This window comes from Pelmatolapia mariae, linkage group LG20 (genome assembly GCF_036321145.2).
Source record: "Pelmatolapia mariae isolate MD_Pm_ZW linkage group LG20, Pm_UMD_F_2, whole genome shotgun sequence".
In the NCBI taxonomy this organism is placed as follows: domain Eukaryota; kingdom Metazoa; phylum Chordata; class Actinopteri; order Cichliformes; family Cichlidae; genus Pelmatolapia; species Pelmatolapia mariae.
The window spans coordinates 15833655-15860635 of record NC_086244.1 but is presented as its reverse complement, the minus strand read 5'-3'; the positions used below and the strand labels follow the sequence as shown (position 1 = coordinate 15860635).

The 26981-nt window shown below is 38.9% G+C and overlaps 1 protein-coding gene across 1 annotated transcript; it reads left to right on the top strand.

Annotated features, from left to right (window-relative positions):
- Positions 1–1560: 1560 nt before the first annotated feature.
- LOC134619206 (leukemia inhibitory factor receptor-like) lies at positions 1561–24196 on the top strand. Its single transcript, XM_063464979.1, has 30 exons — positions 1561–1752; positions 4360–4505; positions 4597–4747; positions 4835–5098; positions 5198–5324; positions 6233–6369; positions 6451–6596; positions 6686–6842; positions 7378–7491; positions 7593–7683; positions 7762–7828; positions 8563–8613; positions 12463–12581; positions 14676–14761; positions 16761–16906; positions 16998–17148; positions 17232–17495; positions 17595–17721; positions 18759–18895; positions 18977–19122; positions 19212–19374; positions 19460–19521; positions 21038–21260; positions 21674–21853; positions 21934–22035; positions 22115–22273; positions 23017–23145; positions 23247–23340; positions 23435–23501; positions 23680–24196. Exons 1-30 carry the CDS (start codon positions 1629–1631, stop codon positions 24163–24165), a joined length of 4416 nt encoding a protein of 1471 aa, XP_063321049.1. The 5' UTR covers positions 1561–1628; the 3' UTR covers positions 24166–24196.
- Positions 24197–26981: the final 2785 nt, after the last annotated feature.

Here is a 26981-nt window from a genome sequence, read left to right as displayed (position 1 = left end):
ATCATTTTCCACAGATTTTGCCCTCACAGTTACTCAGACCTGAGAAGGGCTCTTTGTATGGGCTGAGAAGTGTGCGTATGTGCGTGTGTGTGTGTGTACACTGGGTGAAATAATTATTTGATCCTCTGCTTAATTTGTAAGTTTGCTCACACACAAAGAAATTAACTGTCTCCAATTTTAAAGGAGAGAAACAGAATATCAAAAAAAAAAAAAAAAATCCCAAAAAACACACATAACATAAAAGTTTCATCTCCTACAAATGACCATCAATCACACTCAGTCTTGGACTCCAAGCAAGATCTTGCCTCGTGGTTTGAGGATGATCATCAGAAAGGTGATGGATCAGAGAACATTATTACACCAAAATAAACTGAAATGTTGATGTATGGAAATGATGTCTTATTTAATTGACCTTTTTCATTTAAGGATTCTGTTCTTTATTCATATTTTTATTCATAAGCTTTTTCCAGTTGTTTTTCATATTAGCAAAGTGTGTTAGAAAAACCTCTATTAAGCTTCTTGTCTTGTTGCTTGTCTTCCTTTCTATACTGAGAAATTATTCTTTGAATCTTTTAATGGAGTGAACCCTTTTTCATTTTCAGTTCAGTGTTTGTATCTGACCATTTTTAGAGGAATGTTTTATTTTTTAAGCTATTTGATAGTGACCTATGAATCATTCAGAGATTAAAAAAAAGGACTAAACTTAAGGGATGAACCCATGTCGTATCACACACAACAGACAGATTAGCAGAGGACTCAATTTAAATTGTATCTTTGGGCACTTTGTTACTAGCAGTCTGTTACAAAACACACAATTTGTTACACTTTTTTTTTTTAGATGAATCTATTAAAAATACCAAACCCAGTTAGACAGACATAGAATAGTATTGTTTAACAAAAAACAGATATTAACCAAAAGGCAGGCATTTCTCAGCATGCTGTGCAGTGTCTCCTTAAAAAACAGCAGAAACTGTACGAGTGGAGGACAGAAGAAGAAGTGACAGACCTCAAAGCTATCTACAGCAGGTGAACAGAATCTGAAAGTCATGTCCTTAAGAACTAGGGAAAAAAATCCAGCAAACACCTGAGAGGTGCACCTGCCCCTTCAGCTGATTCACCTGCTGTTCACTGAAGACTCATCAGAAATGGTTTCAGTGGAAGGGTGGCTGTCAAGAAGCCATTCTTTATGAAGGAAATGGGTAGAAGAGGATGAGGTATGCCACACTGCACAAGAACTGTACTGAACACTAGTTCCAGCAGGTGTAATGGAGGGATGAATACGACGAGGAAGTTTGGATTCATTCTGTTTGTTGGCACTGATTCACTCCCTCTGACTGATGTTTTTCTAAAAGGTCAGTTCCCAGTAAAAGCAGCAGAGTTAGTGAGGCGTGTTCCAACTGGCAGCTGAGTCCTAGTTACGAGAACACACAGCTGCTCCACTTCCTGTGTGTGGTCCACCTGGCTGTCACAGTCTTTACTATATAAATGGATTTGCAGAGTGAGCGTGTGAATGGAGCACAGCTCCACAGAGTAACCTGACACTAACTTTCTTCTTCTCTCTGATATTTTGCGCACTGATTCTTCAAAGAAAACCTGAACCTTGCTTCTATTTAAAGAGCCTCAGAAATATGCTTTTCAGCCACCTGTTAGCTGATACTCATTGCCTCAGTCTACAAAGGAAGATGATCATGATCACATGGTTGCTACTGTTCTCACTCTTCAGACAAAGCACGCAAGATGGACAAGGAGAGGGTAAGTATGTCGTCCTCTGTGGTAGTCTTCAGGTATGAAAAGGATCGGATCTTTTTAGTAAAGAAGATTTCAGATTTCAGCTCTTAGTTGTGTATACACCTGAGTTTGCACAAGTAATCTTTGCTATGTATGCTAAAAGCCAAAGACATGCAGTGGAGCTCCAGGTTATGTTGACTTTGCACTCACCAGAGTTTTCAGGGAGCATTAGCCACTGAGATGCAGAATTAAGGCATAAGTAGTGTCTGTAATTTCCCCTTTGTAACAACTGTACAGGGGGTGATTTTTAATTGATAATTCATTTTTTATAACCCACCCATTTAAATGTTTTATAAAGGTTTAAAGTTTGCATTTTCAACATCGTTTTGACTAGCAGATGGGCACAGACCTCATTGCGAGCTATCTGTTGGTCTTAAGCTTCAATAATTTTGTGGACCTCTAGTTGGTGGGTTTGGGTTTTTTCTGTAACTCAAATATCTGACAAAAAATATGAAATGGCGTGTGGTTAATTTTACTAACAGGCTCCATGAAGTCTGCTTCAGCTTTTTTGAGCAAAATTCTAGGATATTTTTATTTTTATTTTTATTTTTATTTTTATTTTTATGGACACAAATGGTCACATCTTCAGTTCACCTCACAACTTTACAGTGGGATTCCCAAAAAGTTGATTCTGTTCATCTGGATGTAGCGTTTCAGTGGGAGAAATATTTCATTACTCATCCAAGTGACTTCTTCGGGCTTCAATCCAGATAAACAAAATCAACTTTTTGGGATTTCCTTACCTGGAACATTAAGCTTGCATCAAGACTTGCTTGATGGATTTTTTTTCTTTGCTTTTTTGCTTTTAATCTTTAGATATCTTCATGGGAGTCTTTTTTGTATGAGAAGGACAGTGTTCTTGAGCTGTAACCTCATTCTTCTTTCTCCAAACATAAGCAGTATCTCTTTTGCGCAACATCTCTAAAATGAGAAATATCTTGTCTCAGAGTGAAAAAACTAGTTCATGCATTTATTACTTCCAGGCTGGAGTACTGTAATTCATTATTATCAGGAAGTCCTAAAAACTCCCCGAAAAGCCTTCAGCTAATCCAAAATGCTGGAGCAAGAGTACTGACAGGGACTAGAAAGAGAGAGCAGATTTCTCCAGTATTGGCTTCCCTTCTTTGGCTCCCTGTTAAATCCAGAATTGAATTCAAAATCCTGCTCCTCACATACAAGGTCTTAAATAATCAAACCCTTCGCTTTCGCACTGCAGGCTTACTTGTTGTTTCTAGAGTATTTAAAAGTAGAATGGGAGGCATAGGCTTCAGTTTTCAGGCCCCTCTTCTGTGGAACCAGCTTCCAGTTTGGATTCAGGAGACAGACACTATCTCTACTTTTAAGATTAGGCTTAAAACTTTCCTTTTTGCTAAAGCATATAGTTAGGGCTGGACCAGGTGACCCTGAATCCTCCCTTAGTTATGCTGCAATAGGTGTAGGCTGCTGGGGGATTCCCATGATGCATTGCGTATTTCTTCTTCAGTCACCTTGCTCACTCAATATGTGTTAATAGACCTCTCTGCATTGAATCAGACTTGTTATTAATCTCTGGCTCTCTTCCACAGCATGTCTTTTATCCTGGCTTCCTTCTCTCACCCCAAACGGTCTGTGTTTTTCTCTGTATGTACTATTGTAGGGTCTACCTTACAATATAAAGCACCTTGAGGCGACTGCTGTTGTGATTTGGTGCTGTATAAATAAAACTGAATATAATTGAATTGAATTTAGCCAAAGAGATCTCATTTCGTCGTATCTACTAATGGACATACTTCTATTATGCGTAATTTTCTCCACGTGTCCTTAGCATACTTATGTCTGGCTTGAAGGTCTCTCTGCAGAAGAGAAGCTTTTCTTGGTCTTTCTCTGAGTCTTTGAAATCTTTTACTTCCTGCCTCTGGCAGACTTGTGCTGCAGTGTCTCTCTCTCTCTCTATTTTTTAATGATACTTCTCATTCCAGTTTTGACCTTTGGAAATGCTGTGATAACTTTGTACAACAGTGCCTGCTTTGTAAACTTTAACAATGTATTTTTTCTCAAATGTAAACTGATTTTATTTTGTTTACTACAGGGGTTTACAGAGGCCAAAACTCTTTTGTATCAGGTTGTAAACATGTTAATTTCTGCTCTAAAGTTGGATATTTTACCATGGGAGTTGATGGGTATAACTACATTACAGGACATTACACATGACAGGATCACCACAATTTTCCGCCTCATAGCTTGATGCTCAACACTGGCTAACACAACATGCACTTCAAATATGATATCCAATTTTTTGTTGGTGGCTCAGTGTTTGAATTCGAGAACTGAAGTAGTGTTTGAACCTGAAAATGTCTAATGACATCAGCTCTAAGAAATGGATTGCTATGGTAGGTTCATTCATCCACCAGCACAGATAGATACGACAGTCTTTAACAAAACATCAGTATTTGATGCCCGGGCAGTGACAACACTGTTGGCACCACTGGCTGTGTCCTCACTGACTGCTGTTCAAATAGCCCAACAATGACTATGAAGAATTGTTCAGTGTTCCACTTTAACCATAAAATGTCCTGTGGTCACTTCCTTCAGGTGTTTTGCGTTGTGGACCTCAGAATGTGACTCTTGACTACGACAGTTTCCTGTTAAAGTGGGAAGATGACCCTTCTTGCTCTGTGATACGAGATGGGCTCGTGTACGAGCTGCAGCTTCTCATAGCAGACAAACCTGTACACAATGTAAGAGATTATTATGGGTAACTATAATCCTCACTTCTGTAGCCTCCAAACAAAAAGCTGTTGCTCTAATGTGTTTATGATAATGTTGTAGGGTGAAGTTGTTGTGGCACCTGCACAGATAGGATCTACTCATTCCTGGAAATGGACTTCCCATTTACCATCGCAGTGTGCTCGCCCTTCAGTCCGGCTCAGGTCCCAATACAACAACCAATCAAGCACATGGATGCAGAAGACGCTACCTGGTTAATATTGAGTTCAGATCATTTGATCTTTTTATCATTCTTAAACACTTTACAGTCTTGTTTATTCTTATCACTGTGCTTCTTCAGACCAGGGTGAAATACTGGTTCTCCCAAGAGACCAAATATTCAAGGTGGGCAGCACAGCCACATTCTGCTGCATGGTGCCAGACGGGGCAAGTATTAAAACAATGTTTCTACATGACTACAAAGGCACTAATGTAACGACTACAAAGAACAGTGAACATGTGCACTCCCTGACTGTTCACCTGGACCAAGAATCAGAAAACTGGAGTGATGTAATATGTGAAACAACCAAAGGAAACATCAGCGGAGCCAGTTTTCACGTCAGCTGTAAGTATGATGTAGCATTTGAGATTGTGGTTTTGTCAAATTGATCTTGTAAATAAAAGCTGTTTTTTCTGTTTTTCCTGGTATTTGCCACAAACTTAGACCCTCCTGATGACAGTGATCTTCAGTGTGAAACCCGGGATCTGGAATCAATCGATTGTTTTTGGAACGTAGGAAGGGCAGCAAACGAACATCCTGCAATGGAAAGAACATATCAGCTCCAAGGAAGGTATAATAAGACCCAACCACCCCTAATATATCTACAGTCTCCTGTATGGAAGCATCTGAGGGTGTGAATCTTATAAATAAGGTGTGCACTCACTGGACACCTTGTTAAAAATCACTGCAGACCGTTTCAAATTTAGAAGAACAAAAAGTTGATGAACCATACTTTTAGATGATCTCGATGATCTGTAGTCAGAAGTTACAAAAATCAACACTTGCTATGCAACTTCAATTGCAGGATGGTTTATTGAAAAAAAAAAAAAGTAGTCAGGAAGCAAAGTGCTCTGCTGCGAGAGCTCGCAGACATTCCCTTTTAAAGTGCCCCACTCTCCGTTGTAAAATCCATGCATGTCCAAGCATAAGCCACACACACACATGCAGAGATGATTAACACATTATTTGAAAACTAAAATAAAGTGCCCAGCATGAATATAATCCAATAAACAAATTGATTAATTATGGAATAAACAGTAGTTATGCTTCTCACAGTATGTAATGCCATGTAGGTCAAAAGTCAAAGTGAGTTTACAAAGAAAACATACTTGATGAAATCACAGTGGAGTTGTTTTCAGGGCTATTCTTCTTTAATTTCACTTTATATTATTTGCAGTGGAAACTGCACACAGTACACCTCGTCACCAGAGTACTTAAAAAAAAAATTTTTTTTTAAAAGTAGTTTCAAGCACTTGAGAGAAATGCTCCGCTTTAAAAGACCATCAAAGCAAAAACATTTTGGGACCTATAAACTAAACTTTGAAGCACCAAACATTATTGATTAAGCAATAAGGACTTCAGTCAATGAGAAATTTTAAATGTACTCTTACTTTGCTTCCTAGTGAATGTGTAGTCCTGCTAGCCTCTGTATTTATTTACTTGTAAATATTTAAGCAGTGTATATTTTTTACATTTTAGCCCATGCATCAATGGACGTTCAGGAAAATGCTCACAAAAAGTAGAGGTGGATGCAGTTGAGAGGAACTGGACCTTAACAGCAACTAATCGGCTGGGAAAGCTGGAGATCCATGACAAGGCAAACCTGACCAAAAGAGGTAAAGCTTTGAATAAAATTTGGTTAAAATGACTATTCTTAATCCTTAAGATCAGCTGATTGTTGTGATCTCTTGTTTTAGTGCACATGGTCGCTCCAGACAAAGTGGCAGCTTCAACTGTGAACCCCAGAAACATCAGTCTGAAATGGAGCTGGACTGTGAAGAAGTACAGTAATCTCAACCTCACATGCCAAGTAGATGTCAGTGATGGAAACTCTAATACCAAAGTGAGTAGATTAAAAAGGAAGCTAAGGTATTGGCTTTTCAAAGTAAAAGTCTCCACTGAAGTCAGCTAACATAATTCTTGTCTTTGCAGGTTTTCCAGACTGAAAACTTTGGAGTTGGCCTCACAGCTGCAGTTATCAAGGACTTGATACCACACTGGGACTATGTTGTGAGGGTCCGATGTGGAACAGCACAGCATTTCTGGAAATGGGGTGACTGGAGCAAAAGTGTCAAAATCTGCTCAAAGGGTGATGATGAAGTGTTTTCTTTAAAAATCATAGAGTTTTAAATAAAACTGGGCATGATGAGATACAGATGAGTCCAATCTTTTATACAGTCTGAGTAAAGTCAGGTCATATAAAAGTAAAAAAAAGTCCTTGCTTCTCAACTGATCTGACTTCAGTAAACATTTACCTGATGAGCTTTTGGTCTCAGTTGATTGATTAAAGTCTCTTACTGAATTAAATGTGGTGCTCATTCTGTAAATCATGGTCCCACTGGAGTCAGAAAAACACAGCAAATCAGGGTATGATTTAGAGCAGATTGAGAAGTCCCAGTACTCACAGGAAGTTTTTTAAATACAGTCAAACCTGTAAAAAAAAAACCCTGAAAGGTTTAAGTGTATCTTTTGATTGATTATGAACATTTCTAGAAGAAAAACATTTAATCCTCAAGGTTTGACTCCTGATTTTGTTTCTCTACACAGAAAGATTAGCTGGTTGCCTGAAGATCATAAAGATGTGTTTATGTTGTAATATTGGTGGTCACTCTGTCTTGATACAGTCGCTCTTGGAGCCCCCAGCCTGATTGAAAAGAACCTGAACATCAGTTCGTACACCTTCATGGTAAACGCACAAACAGCAGTTTCATCCAACACCGTTACCTTGAATCCATCGAGTAGGTTACTTTTTTCCTCTTGAAGACTATTTTCTTTAATTAGACTGTCAACATTTGTCATTTTCTTTGATTTACTCGATGCGTTTCATTGTTTTCACCAGCTTACTTGACAGTGCTGACCTTGACAGCCCTGGGAGCAGTTTTTATTATTTTGTCCATCTGCACAATCCTCTCCTACAGACACCGGATGTGGTAAGCAGTGCACATTTGCCTCTTTTGTCTCCAAATCTTTGTTTGGCATTTATTTTCATGCATTCTATCACCCAACAGCATCAAGCACAAAGTTCATTCACCAATCCCAAAGCCGGTGCTGACAGACAAGTGGCTGACATCACCAGTAAGTTGTCACAATCGTGGATACATTTATCAGGGATCTCTGTCATTTTTAGGAGCCTCAAACATCTGGTGCCAAACCTAGCATCTCTCATTTGCACCAAACCGTAAAAAGTTATTGTTTTTTTTAGCAACACATGTACCTCTGTCATAATATGATTTCTATAAACTTGGGGATATTAGCATGGGCAGATTATGCACAGGAAGCAGTGTCACATGTCACGATTTCTAAAGTAACATGTAACTGTAATCCCAATGCATTTCTCAGTAATGCAGTAATGTTCAATGGTAAATCGACTTTGCTGCAGTTGACGATGCTGTCTTGTTCTTTTTCTGTGAATTTGTTGCTGTCTGGGACCGCTTAGATGGCCAGCAATTTAAGGAGAGCATTCGGCTAAACATGTCAGTTGTGGTCCGATTTGGGAGGGAACCACAAACTACAGAATCCAACATTGTTTAGGCAACGTCACACACCGATTCAATATTCATTTTAGTGACCCCACATTGACATATCCGTAAGAGAATCAGGATATCTGTCGGGGAACTGTTGTTTCTTTTGTTAGCTGATATTTCTTGTGTGTTTCAGGTCAGTTTATGGACGCAACGAGGAGTGCAATAAATTACTTTCTGACTGGCTGATTAATGCTACCTCTATACTCCACACAACTGTACTACTCAGTTCTTTATTAGTTTCCTTGTATATTGCATTATCATGAGGTCATTTTCTCTGTTTTTCAGAATGAACATACGTTTGATCATCATCACTTCGGTCAGAGTCACTACAGCGAGGTCATGGATGTTCCTGAATTGCATGATAATTTCTGACCACTAGAGCCTGTTGGTAGCCAGGACTTGATGTGTTGTACCTTCTCTCCATCTTCCAAAGATGACTACAATAGGCTTCTGCAGAAACCCCGGCCATGCCCCACTTTACCCACAGAGGAGTAACCACACAGTCCCATTTCCTGTGTGTCCACATACATTTTATTAACACCAAGACATCTGCATAGCTGCTGGATGTGTGAACACATTTAAACCTTACACAGGAACTTTAGACATCATTAACTACAACATAGTTAATCAACTTCATTATTGTCTTTGGGTAGGGTTAGGGCTGGGTTTTGCTTTAGTCACATGAGCCAGTCACTAGCTCTCTTTCACAGCATGTCTTTGAGCTGTCTTCCTATCCTCACCCCAACAGATTGTGACAGATGATTGCCCCTCCTTGAGCCTGGTTCTGCTGGAGGTTTCTTCCTGTTAAAAGGGAGTGTTTTATTTCCATTGTCCATTTCCATTGTGGCAGCTGTTCTGATTTGGCTCCATATAAATACAACTGAATTTACTGATTAGATAGTTTGTATTTTTTAAATTTGTTTTTATTGTTACCTATTTATTGGTTTTATTGTTATGTATTATAAATGCTGCTACCAAGAGCTGCTTCTAACAGCTGATGCTTAATGACAATAAAGGTTTCTGATTCTGAACTGAATTGATTTGTACCTTCTGAGGACCAAAGAGGCACATACTTGTTCAAAACCTGTAAAAGGTATACATTAGCACCCATTCTTTTATTTGTTTAGGTGCAAAATCAAAAGGTTGTACGTGGTTAAACAGACTGTTGCGACCAGCTGTCGCTCCCGATCCTTTGATTCTGACCTGGTAAGACACGAGACAGAATACTTCACTTCCCATGTTCCTCTTTATTTACACATGCACATGGGGAGATGTGCACAGTGCTCCTGCAGATCTGAAGGACCCTCCTTCAGTCTGTTACATTTATACTCTAAGCCCACAATACATTTAGAACACCTTTGACCTGACCCCCACATGTGACTATAATCATTGAATCCATACACACTATCCTATGACCATTTGTATGTGCAAATATTATTTTTTCTATGAGATTTGAATACCTTCATGATTGAAAACCACTCCTTTAAGAGACTGTTGTACCTTCGTGGTCTGTCCATTACACAGACTACTGTCCAGTCATTCCTGCCTCTCTTTAGGACACAAAGAGGAAAGCTTACTGCTCCTATGACAAAACGTATCCCTCAAGTTACCTTATTTTCTAACACCTCAGTCCCCCAACCCTAGAGACTCGTCAGAAACCATCTGGCAACCACTGGTTGCCATATAAAATGTGTGTTTCCTGACTGGCTTCAAATGGGCTAGTTTGAAACTGATGTAGTGCTTTGGTTACTAGCAGGTCTCTAAAAACCACTTGATAACTTCTCTTCGAGCAGTTGTGAAACTGTGAAGAGTGTGACAGAAACCAGAAACTGGTAGTGTTCACCTTCAAAGTAAAAGCTTTGCCTTACCATTGCAACCAACACATTTAAACGATGCAGCTTTTACTCTGAAAGCAATCTTCTGTGTTTACGGTTTTAGTGCCCTTACTCGGAAACTAAATGGAAAGTGTTTATAGAGAATTTTCCATGGAAACTACAGTCAACTGTAGCGATGGGAATTGGATCCAGTACTAATGATTCCTTGGAGTCACTAGTCTGCCTGCCTATCCTGTTTATTGGTTCTTGCACTCTCACTATGATCAGCTGATTTCAGTTCGTGTGTCAGACTGGCTCTGCCATCACTACAGAAACTAAACTGGTCATGTTGGAGCTTCCACAGCATGTCTTTGTCCTGTCTTCCTTCTCTCACCCCAACCCGTCGCAGCAGATGGCCACCCTCCCTGAGCCTGGTTCTGCCGGAAGTTTCTTCCTGTTAAAAGGGAGTTTTTCCTTCCCACTGTCGCCAAAGTGCTTGCTCATAGGGGGTCATATGATTGTTGGGCTTTTCTCTGTATTATTGTAGGGTCTGCCTTACATTATAAAGCACATTGAGGCGACTGTTGTTGTGATTTGGTGCTGAGTAAATAAAACTCAATTGAATTGAATTGAACAGGTATTGCACAACAGAGTGAAGACCTTAGAACCGACTGACTGATCATTAATTTTTAGCCTATGTTAGTGAAAAATTTGATGAGAAGTATTTTCTTTTGATCTGTGTTTATAAGAACCAAGAACTTACCTTTGATTCAATGCTGTAAACCAATAAAACAATAAACTTCCAAAGTGTTTTATATGATGCTTTGATTGTGTCTGGTTACTGCCAGAAACTTGGTTGTTGGTTTCCAGAGAAACAGTAAAGCACCATGAAATTTGTTTGACCTGCGGTGTTGATTTTGGCATGAGTAGTGAACACTAGAGGGAGCCAGCACTGCTAATGATGAGCTGTCACACGTTGCATGCCAGGAGTGTAAAGTACATTTACACAGCTATTATACTTAGGTGTACTTCTTGAGGTGTTTCTACTTCTCCTGCATGTGCTGATTCGTTGTGCTTTTAATTGTATTAGATTTATCAGCAACAGCTACAGACTACTTTGACTCCAGCAGAGTAGTTGAGGCACCCTTTCAGCCCCTCCTACTAATATTAGTTTAACTGTCCATTAGCAAGTTCCTTCCTCAACCACATGCTTTTAGTTGCCATCAGCACGCTTCTGGTAAAATTCTGGCTGGATTTGACCTTCTTGGCAGAACTGATGAAGTTCATTTAAATTGACTGGTTTCCTGGATAAAGACTGGATCACATAGTTTTCAGCAGGGTTGCGGTTGGGCTTTGGGAAAGTTATTCCTGAAGCTTATTGTTGGTCTGACTTATTCATTCCAAAATACCAAAATAAGTGCTGACGTATATTTGGGATTACCCAACTCAGTCCAAGTTTCAACTGTGTGGAACTTAATGGTTGAATCTACTATTTCTAGATAAAGATATGCAAGGTAAAGTTGGAGAATTTTTTAAGGGCTCATTTACGGCTTTTCAAAACATTTTCTGCTTAAGCATCTCTGATTTGCAAAAAGAATTTATGATCCAAAATTTGGACATATATAATCATTCCTATAAAATTTTAGCTCCATATATATAACGCTTTGCTAAATATTTGTGTTTCAAAAAAGTCCAGTCTAACAGACTTTTGAGCCCTTAATTTTTGCATAAATCTCAGGCAATCTAACCCCACTAATTGCATGGACTATGGGAGGAAGCTCCAACAAACTCCACACAGAAAGGCCCTGCCCAGATGGAGGAGTCAAACTCAGGACCTTCTTGCTGTAAGGCAACAGTGCTAACCACTGCGTCACTGTGCTGTCCAGAATAAATATTCATATTTTGAGCCCCCAGTATGCCTCAAGGTCATGAAACTCTGTCACACCCAGTGGTTGTCCGCTCAATCCTCTGGCCAAACTTAATTGTTTCTCTGAAACACCAAGTAAAAAATCCTGGAAACGTCCCCCCCAAAAAATACAGAGCTGTAAATGAGCAGCAAAGGCTCCATTTAAAGTCACTTTTGGTAAATTATTCTGTTAAGAAAAGTTTTTTAAAAACATCTGTATATCAACTGAATAGTATTAATTTGTACCACAAGATGGTGGAGTAAGTATATGTGATAAAAATAAATGTAATAATTTAAAAGGACACGCCTGATAATATCTGTGTACACAGTCTTACAGAAGGATAACTACAAAAAGCAACTTAATGTTCTTACATGCCGAAATCTGAGAAAACTGTTTGAAGCTGTGTGTCATTGGTGAGAACACCTTAGAATAGGATTGTTGTGTTTTCATAATTCTGTGGACAGGCGATAACAAGGAAGAAAAAATTCCCAACAGCTGACATGACACATGAAGACGTGGCTAAATACACGTCTAGTAAAACCAGTGACTCAGTGCGGCTCCCAGTGCAGCTGCAGATCAGCTTGTAGCTCAGTTTAAAGTCAACACTGCAATTATAAACTCACATACTTACTTGCCTTCTATGGAATTCCTGGAGTGCTATGTGGTTCCAAAATGAAAATTCAGTGGAAACAGGGAGTGGAGGGAATTCTTTAGATGTTGAGTGAGAAAAGGAAAGACTGAACCTTTTCTTTGTTGTCTTTGTATGAAAACAAAACTAAGCCTGTCATTACAATCTGGTTCAAATGACTGATAAAGGAGGAATTTCATTAGATAACTGACTCGGGTAATTTTCCTTCTCACAGTCACTCATGACAAGTAAAAAGTGGCTTTTTGCATGGACTAAGAAGTGTGTGTATGTGTCTAAAGAGCAGTTTTTGTAGTGTTATTATCTTATTATTACCATATTAGAGACAAAAAATCACAAAATTAAATTTTATTTAATGATTTATGGTTTTATTTTCCTGTATAAAAATCCCCCCTTATTTAATTAAATGTTTTATGTATTCATAGTGTCTTCTTCCAGTCATTTTCTTATAAGGAACATTAAAGCCACGACCCTGAATTGGATAAGCAGGAAAGGATGGATGAATGGAAGAAATTAAGTGCCTGACCACCTAAAGGAGTTGCTTGACCGTGGAAACTCACGCCATGAAGCCCCTGGCTCCGGGTTTCTGTGCTGATGTTAATGTCAGCAAGTTTTGCAGCTCTGCAGTCACTGAGTAAGCAGAGCATTGGCGATTTTTAGGCACCTCTGCAACTTCCTGTGGTTCATAAATGCTTCTGCTTTGCAGTAACACCACGTACTCCTCAGTATTCAACAGGGAGTAAACTGACATGTTGCAACAGTAGCATCCTATATTAGACCAGTTCAGTGAGCTCTTTCACAAATGTCTGTGAAGGCAAACTACATGGCTAGGTGATTTGATTTCATACACATGTGGCAATAAGACTGAAAAAACACCATTTATGCAATCTATGTGAGTCCTACTGTACTGTTAAGAGCTCATCCCAGGCTTATCAGTTGGGCTAACAGAGCATGTGGACTTTCTTTTAAAGTTTACAGCAATTGCAGTTCCCAAGTTTATGCCCAAAAAAACAAAGTTAAGTGATAATATTTTTCCAAATAAAATTCTGTTGTTAAAAATCAAGTTGTTTATTTATATTTGAAAGTCTTAACTTTGATTGAATAGATTTCAGAAATGTACAGTCACTTTACCCCTTCCAAAACAACACTTTTATTTACTGTCCATATTTACTGGCTCCAAATGACATGTTCAACCAATGTCCACACTCCAGGAAGCAGAGGGCAGGGTGAGGCAGAAAGGATTTTACTCAGAATTGAGGAAGGGGAGTCAGTTTTACTGCTGTCCTGGGGTGTGTTGGAGGAAAGCCAGACAAAAGGAGTACATAAAAGCTTGTAACAGCCTCTTAATAAGAAGTATTGTTTAATGTAGCACTTATTGAGCTTCCTTATCTTCAATTTTCCTTGAATTCCAGTCTTCCTGTTCCCTTTCATTACTGGAAAAACTGCAGCATACTGACTGATAGTTGAACTGACAGAAATCTCTTCCTTAACCAAGATCTGAGAAGCCTCTGTTTAAGAGATTTAATCTGGAGCGTGTTGTTTGCGTTTACCTAAAAAACTTCCCTGCTTTTGTTCTGAACAACTGATAACAAGTGTTTTCCTTAGTCTGATGGCCGATTCTCTCTCTCTGACTAATGTTTTTCTAAAAAGTCAGTTTCAAGTCTGAAAACAGTCTTAGAGCAAGTGAGGAATGTCTGACCTCGCTGCTGTGAGTCACAGTTACGAGAACGCGACTGCTCTGCTTCCTGTACTGGAGCTCACATGGATTTCACAATCACGAACTGAAATGATTTTCCAAAGCTTACATGAGAAGGGAGAGCGACTTCAGGGAGTTATCTGACACTGACACTGACACTCTGACTTTTTTCTTCAGAGTCTTCAAATAAAACTCACAAAAGTGTTTTGTGTGTGAAAGTTTTTTGTTTCTATAAAGGAAGCCTCAGGAATCTGCTTTACAACCATTTGTAAATGTTTATCACCACAGCTATGGCAACCGTTTGACTCAATTCATGAAGTTTTTTTTCTACAAAGAAATAAACACGGGAGGATTATCATGATCGCATGGTTGTTACTGCTGTCACTCTCCACAACGAGCACACAAGATGGACAAGAAAACAGTGAGTATTTCATCGTCTAACCCATGATAGTCTGCAGGTATGAAAAGTATCTGAATGTAAAGTAATCTTGATTGAAGATGTCGTGTTTCAGCTGCTCCAATGAGTAAATGCTCTCAGGTGTGCATGCAGGATATTTTTATGTGCAGTTTTTCCTGTTCATATAACAAACAGTGCGTGTCAGGGGATCATGCTTTCCACACACTACAGATTTCAGTGAGCATTAGCTGCTAATTGCTAACCACCTGTTTAAATTTGATTACACTTTGCCTTATTAGAAGTATGGCTATTTTGACTGTGAGCTACCTGCTAGGCTTTACTGCTGCTAATTTGTGTGGATTTCTTGACCCAGTTTGTTTTTAATGCAAATATCTGACAAATTATACGTTTTTCTGTGGGTGTAATTGAACAGAACCTAAATTCTAGACGTCCATGTGTGCCCAAATATGGTCACTTTGAAAAACCAAGAGGTTGATGACTAGATGAACTGTGTTTAAAGCAAGACTTCGCAAACCAGCATCATGACAGTGGTTATGATGTTTGCCCCTGAAGCTCTGCTGCTATGATGGCTGAAAACCCAACAGTTAGCTGTATGTCTTCAACATCTACAATAATGCATGATTGATTTCCTTTTTATCTTGCTTTATGTCCACATACTTTATGCAGACAGTCAGCTTCTAACTTCCCATCTTCTCTTGCAAAACTTCTTAAATGCTTCCTTCCAACTTTCTCAACAGGCATTGTGTAAAAATAGAGAAGAGCTCTCAAGTGGCCAGTTAGTGAACTGGCTTTTAAACTATTTGTGCCCTCTGAGGTTCCCCCAGAAAACTTGCGATTTTTTTTTTTAAAAGAGCGATGGGTGGATGAAAGAACATAAAATTGATCACTGACAGAAGAGTGGCTTTTACAGATGAAATGTAAATGTTGTTTACAGGTGAATTATAATAGATAGAACAATACAGAAGAGAGGAAACAGAAAATATATATAAAAAAAAGTATTACAAAGATTTATAATAAAATATTAGAGAATAATAGAAACACATTAAAGGTATGTGGAATGTATTAAACAGTATTATTAGACATAGGGTAAGCTGCATTATTTGATCTAAGTATTTATGAAGGGAGCATAAAGAAAATGAAACGTGTAGTTTGTGGCTTTTACAATAATTTCTTTGTAGCTGCTGGACCGATGGTGGCCAAAATAAAATAAAAAATCTTGGAATCAGACAGGTTTGGGGAAAGTCCAGGAGACAGGTTAGACAGCTGGACAGGGCCCAGCAGCAGTACCTGTATCTGTTTCTTTCTGCAGGGATGAACAGGATGAGCTCTGCCAGAGCTCCACAAAATGACCTCCACCTCCACGCCACTGCTGTGAATCTTTCTGACCAAACCATCAGAAACTGATTTCATTGGGGTGGTCATCCATCGTCATGTCTGAGTGGCATCTGCCATAGAATTCCAGAATGTCCATCACTGAGAACCTGTTCTTTTCACAGATGAAGCAGGTTCACCCTCAGCACGAAGAACAGATAAATCCACTTGAATTAGCTGAGGCAAAGACTAAGAGAGAACTAGTATCCTACTTCAGACACATTTGCTAGTCAAAATGGGCCTGAAATGGATAATAAGGAGTCTTCATACAACTTAAACAGTTGCTGCATAAGTGAAATTTGTTACCAAGTGCCAAAAAAGAAATAGTATGAGGCTGTAAACATGTTTTGCTGTAAAGCTGGACATTTGAACATGGTGACACATGTATGGGGATTGACTCACTTTTAAAAGATGTCTCAAATGAACAATAGATGAACTCTGTTTTTGGCGACAGTTTTTTTAACAAAGTCTTTAACAAAACATCAGAATTTGATGCCCGGGCAGTGACAACACTGTTGGCCCCACTGGCTGTGTCCTCACTGACTGCTGTTCAAATAGCCCAACAATGACTATGAAGAATTGTTCAGTGTTCCACTTTAACCATAAAATGTCCTGTGGTCACTTCCTTCAGGTGTTTTGCGTTGTGGACCTCAGAATGTGACTCTTGACTACGACAGTTTCCTGTTAAAGTGGGAAGATGACCCTTCTTGCTCTGTGATACGAGATGGGCTCGTGTACGAGCTGCAGCTTCTCATAGCAGACAAACCTGTACACAATGTAAGAGATCATTATGGGTAACTATAATCCTCACTTCTGTAGCCTCCAAACAAAAAGCTGTTGCTCTAATGTGTTTATGATAATGTTGTAGGGTGAAGTTGTTGTGGCACCTGCACAGATAGGATCTACTCATTCCTGGAAATGGACTTCCCATTTACCATCGCAGTGTGCTCGCCCTTCAGTCCAGCTCAGGTCCCAATACAACAACCAATCAAGCACATGGATGCAGAAGACGCTACCTGGTTAATATTGAGTTCAGATCATTTGATCTTTTTATCATTCTTAAACATTTGTCTTGTTTATTCTTATCACTGTGCTTCTTCAGACCAGGGTGAAATACTGATTCTCTCAAGAGACCAAATATTCAAGGTGGGCAGCACAGCCACATTCTGCTGCATGGTGCCAGACGGGGCAAGTATTAAAACAATGTTTCTACATGACTACAAAGGCACTAATGTAACGACTACAAAGAACAGTGAACATGTGCACTCCCTGACTGTTCACCTGGACCAAGAATCAGAAAACTGGAGTGATGTAAAATGTGAAACAACCAAAGGAAACATCAACGGAGCCAGTTTTCACGTCAGCTGTAAGTATGATGTAGCATTTGAGATTGTGGTTTTGTCAAATTGATCTTGTAAATAAATGCTGATTTTTCTGTTTTTCCTGGTATTTGCCACAAACTTAGACCCTCCTGATGACAATGATCTTCAGTGTGAAACCCGGGATCTGGAATCAATCGATTGTTTTTGGAACGTAGGAAGGGCAGCAAACGAACATCCTGCAATGGAAAGAACATATCAGCTCCAAGGAAGGTATAATAAGACCCGACCACCCCTAATATATCTACAGTCTCCTGTATGGAAGCATCTGAGGGTGTGAATCTTATAAATAAGGTGTGCACTCACTGGACACCTTGTTAAAAATCACTGCAGACCGTTTCAAATTTAGAAGAACAAAAAGTTGATGAACCATACTTTTAGATGATCTCGATGATCTCGATGATCTGTAGTCAGAAGTTACAAAAATGAGCACTTGCTATGCAACTTCAATTGCAGGATGCTTTATTGAAAAAAAAAAAAGTAGTCAGGAAGCAAAGTGCTCTGCTGCGAGAGCTCGCAGACTCCAATACAATCACAGACAGACAGGCTGCCCTGTTTACTACTTTTAGTTAGAGTTAGCTTACTCTGACCTGAAAATCTACAACATATCACGCCTTGTTAAAACATTCCCTTTTAAAGTGCCCCACTCTCCGTTGTAAAATCCATGCATATCCAAGCATAAGCCACACACACACATGCAGAGATGATTAACACATTATTTGAAAACTAAAATAAAGTGCCCAGCATGAATATAATCCAATAAACAAATTGATTAATTATGGAATAAACAGTAGTTATGCTTCTCACAGTATGTAATGCCATGTAGGTCAAAAGTTCAAAGTGAGTTTACAAAGAGAACGTACTTGATGAAATCACAGTGGAGTTGTTTTCAGGGCTATTCTTCTTTAATTTCACTTTATATTATTTGCAGTGAACACTGCACACAGTACACCTCGTCACCAGAGTACTTAAAAAAAAAAAAAAAAACCCAAAAAATATTTTTTAAAAGTAGTTTCAAGCACTTGAGAGAAATGCTCCGCTTTAAAAGACCATCAAAGCAAAAACATTTTGGGATCTATAAACTAAACTTTAAAGCACCAAACATTATTGATTAAGCAATAAGGACTTCAGTCAATGACAAATTTTAAATGTACTCTTACTTTGCTTTCTAGTGAATGTGTAGTCCTGCTAGCCTCTGTATTTATTTACTTGTAAATATTTAAGCAGTGTATATTTTTTTTACATTTTAGCCCATGCATCAATGGACGTTCAGGAAAATGCTCACAAAAAGTAGAGGTGGATGCAGTTGAGAGGAACTGGACCTTAACAGCAACTAATCGGCTGGGAAAGCTGGAGATCCATGACAAGGCAAACCTGACCAAAAGAGGTAAAGCTTTGAATAAAATTTGGTTAAAATGACTATTCTTAATCCTTAAGATCAGCTGATTGTTGTGATCTCTTGTTTTAGTGCACATGGTCGCTCCAGACAAAGTGGCAGCTTCAACTGTGAACCCCAGAAACATCAGTCTGAAATGGAGCTGGACTGTGAAGAAGTACAGTAATCTCAACCTCACATGCCAAGTAGATGTCAGTGATGGAAACTCTAATACCAAAGTGAGTAGATTAAAAAGGAAGCTAAGGTACTGGCTTTTCAAAGTAAAGGTTTTCACTGAAGTCAGCTAACATAATTCTTGTCCTTGCAGGTTTTCCAGACTGAAAACTTTGGAGTTGGCCTCACAGCTGCAGTTATCAAGGACTTGATACCACACTGGGACTATGACGTGAGGGTCCGATGTGGAACAGCACAGCATTTCTGGAAATGGAGTGACTGGAGCAAAAGTGTCAAAATCCGCACAAAGGGTGATGGTAAGTAGTTTTTTCGTTTTTTTTAGAGAAAAGACTTAAAAACTTTGAGAATGTAATAGATGTTGTTTGTCTGGTTGCACCACAGTTCCAGATGCTCTTGACGTGTGGATGAAGGTGAAGGAAGATCAGACTGTAATCTCCTGGAAGGTGAGTCCAAGTTGCCTTTTGCAAGGCTTTTATGAGGCATGTTGGTAAGGTCTAAATCTGGAAACTGACTTACTTTTGGAGCCAGCCTCAAGTGGTCTTTAGAGAAACTAGAGCTTTTGGTACTTGCATGTTGGATTCATTTTTTTGCCTCACAACTTGATGCAATAAAAACTAGTGCTGTCAATAGATTAAAAAAATTTAACTAATTAATCTCACAATTTTCTGTAATTAATCGCGATTAATCACAATTAATCGCAATTACTTGATCAATAGCCTGGCTGCAATGACGCTTTTTGCAACTTTATATTTAAGCTTGTAACAGACATTTATGCAATATAATTAAATAAATGGAGAATAAACAAACAATGTATGCTTAAATTCAAAGAAAATTTGAATAGTTTTCTTCAATCTTTTTAGCACAGGTTCTCTCCTGTGAAATACAACTTTAAAAAAAACCTATATACTGAAAGGTAAGTATACACTAATATATAATATATATTAGTGTATACTTACTAATATATAATATATATATTAGCGCTGTCAAACAATTAAAATGTTTAATCAGATTCATCACAGGGTTACTGTGGGTTAATTTTGATTAATCACGATTAAATATCATTCATTTTTATTCTATATTAGTCACATTTCATTTTGCGTGAGCAAACAGATTCTGAAAAAAAGGGAAAATATACACACTTAACATGTTTATTGAACATCTTGAACATTCATCTTAACAAAAAACTCTGTAAACATTTATCCACTCTCTCTCTGTCACTCTTGGGGAGGCACTTCAAGTCCTTGAGACGTGGAACCAAAGCTATGTAAAGCACGTGTTCTCAACGTTATTAATAGGTCTGCAGTTTGTTGCAATCTACTTGGCAATTGTGTCAGTCAATATGTCCGAGGCAGACTTACTGAGTCCCCGATGGTGCGTGAGTGGTTTGTCGCAAGCTGGGTGACACGTTAGCCAAAGTGCTAGCAGCATCCCCGACTAACGTATGCTTCGCGTCAATATGATATTTTAACTGCTTCAGTGAAAAGAAAATTCCTTCTTGCACAATGTGCATAATACTTTATGTCGGTCGACTGTTCCGTCTTATTATTTTTTTTATAACTCAAATTTCCCATTGAGAGGGCCATGTGCATTTATCGCCTTCCAAATTGAGTTGATTGGTTCAGCTGTCCGTCACTACCAGATCAAATGCCCATTTGCGCATATGTGAAGGTAACTCTACTTGGACAAACTGCCCAAAATGCGTTGGCAGAAACATTTCAAGAATTTTAAGTCATTCTGCACTCCAGATGCGTTAATAGCGTTACATTTTTTGTATCGTGTTAATCGTGTTGACGGCTTAATCTGCGTTAATGCGTTAATTTTGACAGAACTAATAAAAACATATCTTTAAAAAACCTCTAAAATATCAGTGCAATATCTTATACAGTTAGAAAATGATGTTTCAGAGGACACTGTTACCATTTCAGGTAAACTTAAAGCCTTGATGTTACTTTTCCACAGGTGCCATTGGCCAATCAGAGCCATGGAGAAATCTTTGACTACAAAGTGGCCTGGGCAAAGACCAAAGACAAAAATCAGTCAATCCAAACCAATGTGTCCAGAAGCAATCACAGTCTTACACTCACGCTGGACCCCAGTGAGGAGTACATGGTCACCGTCACGGCTAGAAACATAAACGGCAGCTCATCCCCATCAACCATCATCATCCCCCACCGTAATCTAGGTATGAAGCTAACAGAGCACCACACATTACAGATAAGCTCACTTTGATTTCCATTTGGGGAAGAGGTTTGATTTTATCTAATCTGTGCAGATGCCTGTAAGCAAAGGGTTTTCCAAACTAATGCAGAAATGGAATAGCAGTTTTCATGATCACATGATTGAGATTATAGTTATTATAAGTATACAAATCTGTAATTGTTGTGTTTATATTCTATATATCCAAGTCATGACGAGTATATAAATTTGGACACATTTTATTGGTCTGCGAAGGGAAGCCAAATACCTTAAAAGTGCATTAAACTGCTTTCAAAACCCATGAAAAATTTTCAAGATTTAACTATATCTACTGATTTAACCTCTTCATTTTTTACATGGAGTATGTTGTAAAATCTAATTTTAAAGAGTATTTTTCAGATAAATCCGAGGTGAAGACCTCCTGGATCAGTGGCAGCAATGGTAGCTTCTTCCTGTCCTGGCCTGTTAGTCCTAACACCAGCTGTGGCTACATAGTGGACTGGTGTCCAGTCTTCGGTAAATGCTACTTCGAGTGGATGAAAGTGCCTCCCAACAGAACTAATACCACAATTTTTTCAAGTACGTCCTCATCTTTGCCTACAAAACTGTTGCAGATCATATTTGCATCTGTTTCAGCACAGCTCCTTTTGTTATTCCAGAGAACTTTGAAGATGGTCGGAGATACCTGCTGTCCATATACGCCTGCACTGAGGGAGCTCCGGTGCTACTACAGAGAAGAGAGGGCTACATCAGAGAGACCAGTAAGACTGATTCAGTGATTTCTCACAAAATGTGATGGTTCAATCAGCAGTTTATTTTATGCATGTCACATCTTTCCAGAAATAGAAGGCGAGCTCTTTAAACTGAAAAACAAACAGGAAGACTCGGCTGTTGAAGTATCCTGGGAGCCCATACCTCTGGAAAAGCAGACTGCTTCCATCCATGGATATATTCTCTACTACCAGGACAAGAGCGGGAACGTTTTTAACGTGAGCACAGGTACAGTATGAAGGCATACTCACTCAGGCCAGCTAAGATTTCAGTGTGGACATTAAGCATAGGATCAGCACTTTTTCATAGTTGCTCTGTTAGCTGAAGTTTAATCCATTGTTAGTGTTTACCTCCTGGCATATGATGACCCTCCTCTTCCCTTTTAGCTGACACTTTTAGTATCTTCTTCCTTCTTCCTCTCTGCCAATTGAGGATCCTCAATTTGAACTTTTATTGGGTTAATATGACCATGGTCCCATATTTTTCCATTATCTTGGACTTAGAAACTGTCAATAATGCCAGATTTAACAAATGGAAATAATGACCCCTTGTGGCACAAATGTAAACCACAAGAAACCATGCCTGTTTTATGGTTGTAATTTGATGAAATATATATAGCTATAACTCTTCAAATTGGTGGTAGAAAATATCAGATTCGTGGGAAAGTCTTTGATACTAAAAAATTTCAAAAATTATGTCTTTAACTGATTTCGTTGACATCAATTTTTTTTCTTTTATAGTATTGAGGTGTTAACTGAAACATGTTGCTGACATGTCGTTTACAAATTGATTGGCACTCGGACGAGGACACACTTAATCACACTATTAAGTTTCTCTACTTATAACAAAGTCCTGGTTTTGTTTCTTCACACATAGAGACTGAGTTAAATAAAGTTAGTCTCCAGTGTTGAGCAATGATCGTAAAGATGTATTTATGTTGTAATAATGGCGGTCACTCTGTCTTGATTTAGATGATCCTGAAGCCACCAGCCTCACTGCAAAGAACCTGAACATCAGTACGTACACCTTCACGGTGACAGCATCAACAGGATTTGGACTTTGTGGTAATACATCCATCGATGTCACCTTGAGTCCCCCGGGTAGGTTAATTATTACCCCATACGGACTGTTTTCTTTAGTAAGACTGTAAACATTTGTCATTTACTTTGATTTACTCGATGCGGTTCATTGTTTTCACCAGCTGATCAACTGATAATGCTGATCTTGATATCCCTGGGAGCAGTTTTTCTTATTCTGCCTGTCAGCATAATCATCTGCTACAGACACTGGGCATGGTAAGCAATGCACATTAATTTTCTGTGCACTTTGCCACTTTTGCTTCCAATCATTGTTTTTGTATATATTTTGATGCATTCTTTGACCCAACAGCATCAAGCACAAAGTCTATCCTCCAATCCCAAAGCCAGTGCTGACCGACCAGTGGCTGACATTACCAGTAAGTTGAGATGGCCAGTACTATATCATGTAGCATTGGCCAGCTAATGATGCATCTATACATCAGGATATTCTACTATTCAGTTATTTATTGATTTCCTTGTATAGTGCATTATCCTAATCTCTAAGCACCAAGATGTCCTTCCTGTGAATGTGAGGTCATTTTCTCTGTTTTTCAGGATGAACATACGAGTCATCGTCTTCATTTTGATCAGAGTCACTACAGTGAGGTCTTGGATGTTCCTAAGCTGCATGATCAATTCAGACCACCACAGCCTGTTGTTGACCAGGACTACAAGCCTTTTACCTTCTCTCAGACTCCCAAAGGTTACTACAATAAGCCTCTGAAGAAATCCCAGCCATGTCTCACTTTACCCACTACAGGCCTCACATCTCAGCCAGGCTTGCCATCTTCTCCAATCAATGGCGTATTTCCTAATCCGTCGTACAAGCCATCGTACAACCTGGTAATGCAGAGTGAGGACCGGGAATTCAAATCAGGGCCCGAGGTCCATGAGGGAATATCTTTCATCAGAAGCTTTAGTGGATACCAGCCTCAGAGTCCTGACGAGACCTTTACCACAACTGAGTTAGAGGAGTACCCAAACAGTCCCATATCCTGTAAGTCCACGTACATTTTGCTACCACAGAAGACATCCAACTAGCTGCTGCATATGTGAACACATTTAAGCCTAATTCAGGCACTTTAGGCATCGTTAACTACTGCATAGTTGGTTAGCTTCATCCACCAGGTCATCAGCAACTCAGCTAAGGTTAGGTGTGAGTTTAGTTTCATTCACACGCTAAACAGGCACATTTTCAGAAAATAGAAGATGTTTCCTTTCAAATGAGATCCTAGGAGTACATTTTGGCATTAAAGCTTTTCTGTTTAGATGCTCATACACTCACACTTGAATTATAATCCTAGTTGTTTGTTGTTAGCCAATTATGTTAGTGGACCAGAGCATTAGAGGTTTTCAAAGATTTTGTGCCCTGCAAATTTATTTTGTTTGTCACCACATCAGTGACACATACAGTATGAATGGCGAGTTTGAAAACCACTGCTCTAAGATGCTGCTGTTGAACCTTTAGGGTCTGTTCGTTTTGGACACTACTGTACAGTCATTGCTGTGGCTGGTTCACATCAAGCTCTCTTTAAGACATGAAAAGGACAGGTTTCTCTTGTTGGTGTCCAAGTGGCACCATATGGGCATTATTTGAATTTACTCTGGAAACGCTGCTCTCATGATGGGACATTGTATCCCTCAAGGTACTTAATTTTTAAGGGCTCTGTCCCACAATACTAGGGACACATCGGAGAGTACAACCACTGGTTGCTATGGAAAAATGTGTGCTCCCTGACTGTCAGCTGACAAGAAATTGGTCACAAAGGGGTATATAGTGCTGCACTGATAACTGCTTTGGTTACTAGCAGGTTGCCAGAAGTTTGCATGGAACCTGTCTAGAAATAACTGGTTAACTGCTCTCTGAACTGTAATGAAACTGTGAAAAGTGTGCCACAAACTGGAAATGGAGATTCTTTACCTTCTAAGTAAAGGTTTTGTCTTACTAATGGGACCATCACATTTAACATTTTACTTTATAAGGGAACATTTTCTATTTCTGGTTTGTGTTGCACTTACTCAGAGAGTAAATGGTGAGTGTTTGCAGACAGCTCAGCAGCTTCCATGCAAATTATGAGAGACTGCAAAAACCTGCAATTGATTTAGATTTGTGACCTTCAGTGACCTTTGTCAGTGAATACACAATTTTTCCTAGAGGTTCCCAGGGCATTGCTAATGATCTCTAAGAAAGTCTAAAAATTTCTTTGTTCTTTATTTCATTTCATTTTCTTGGACAGATAATAGCCAACACTGTAAATAAAAGAAATGTATCTAGAAGTTCCACTGAGTCAGACATTTGAGAGAAGCCCCTCTAAAGCTTGACTTATTTTTTTTGTGTTTAATCTCCGCAGAGCTGACTGCAAAGTCTGTACAAGTTACAGCTGTTTGCATTTTTACTTTATTATGTGTCTGAATCTCTGTGCCATCACCACAGAAACTCAACTCATCATATTGAAGCAAATAAATAATGAACAATGAAGAGAGGACTTCAGTACTGACCGATTGATAATGTGTGAACCTTATTAAAAAATGTGAATATTTCATGTAGCTACTGAGAGGTCTTTGCTGGTGATCTCTGTCTGTAAGAACCAAGAAATCACCTTTGAATCAATGCTGTAAACCAATAAAACAAGAAGCTTCAAAGAAGAAGTGTTTTATTAATGCTTTGATTATGTCTGGTTACTTTCCAAGAGTGTTCATTTGGAGAGAAACAGTACAGCACCAGGAAGACTGTGTGACCTGCTGTGTTAATGATTGCATGTGTATCAAACATTATATAAGGATATAATTAAGCGTATTTCTGAGGTACCTCTACTCTTAGTGAATGTCCTGATTCTTTGTACTTTTATTTTCACTTATTTTATCACCAATAGCTAAAGGCACAAATCGCTTTAATTACAGCAGAGTAGTTAAGGCACCCACCACTTGTTAGCTGTTGTCGAGGGGTATATAAAAAAAGCCAACAAAGAAAAACAATCTCAATAAAATTATTTGCCCTTGATGTGCCTTCCGGAAATCCTGCAATATGTCATTTACCAGTACCATATACAAGTAAAATTACCACTTATTAGGCTATGTACCACATGCCTACTAAGTGGTGTTAATTAAACCACTATTTCCAAACCCATCCCTTAACCAAGCAATCATTGTTAGTTTTAGGCCAATATCCAACCTTTCTTCAAATTTCAAAAATTCTTGAAACGTTAGTTGTAAAACAGATAACCGATTATCTGCAAAGGAACTGTTTATTTGAAGAGTTTCAGTCGGGACTCAAAATTCATTCCAGTACAGCACTAATGATGGCTACAAATGACCAGAGTGGATTAATTCAATTCAATTCAATTCAATCTTTATTTATAAAGCACTTTTCATACAAAAAAAAAATGTAGCGCAAAGTGCTTTACATGGTTAAAAGCAGCCCACCCCACCCTCCCACTCACTCCCCACACTCTCATTAACATAAACGATCATGAATACACACATTCTCCCCACACACACACACACACACGCACATTTAAAGAGTAAAATTGGGCTGCGTACGCATTAGCCAAGTGAGGAAACACTATCACAGGGAGCCGTCTGCACTGGGAGCCGGTCACAGACCGCAGCCTCCAGGCTGGGCACACAGCAGGAGGGAGGCAAAGAAGCCCCCCAGCCAGGCTGAGAGGACCCACAGAGCCCCAGCAGCCACGGTCGATCACAGCCCCGGTGCAGAGAGCCCCCTCCGAGGAAACACTGGAGATATGACCTAATAAGAATATATACATATATAGAGATAAAATAAATAAGAATGGGATACAATATAAATATAAATATAAATAGAGTAAGAAGACAAAAAATGAATAAGAATAAAATCA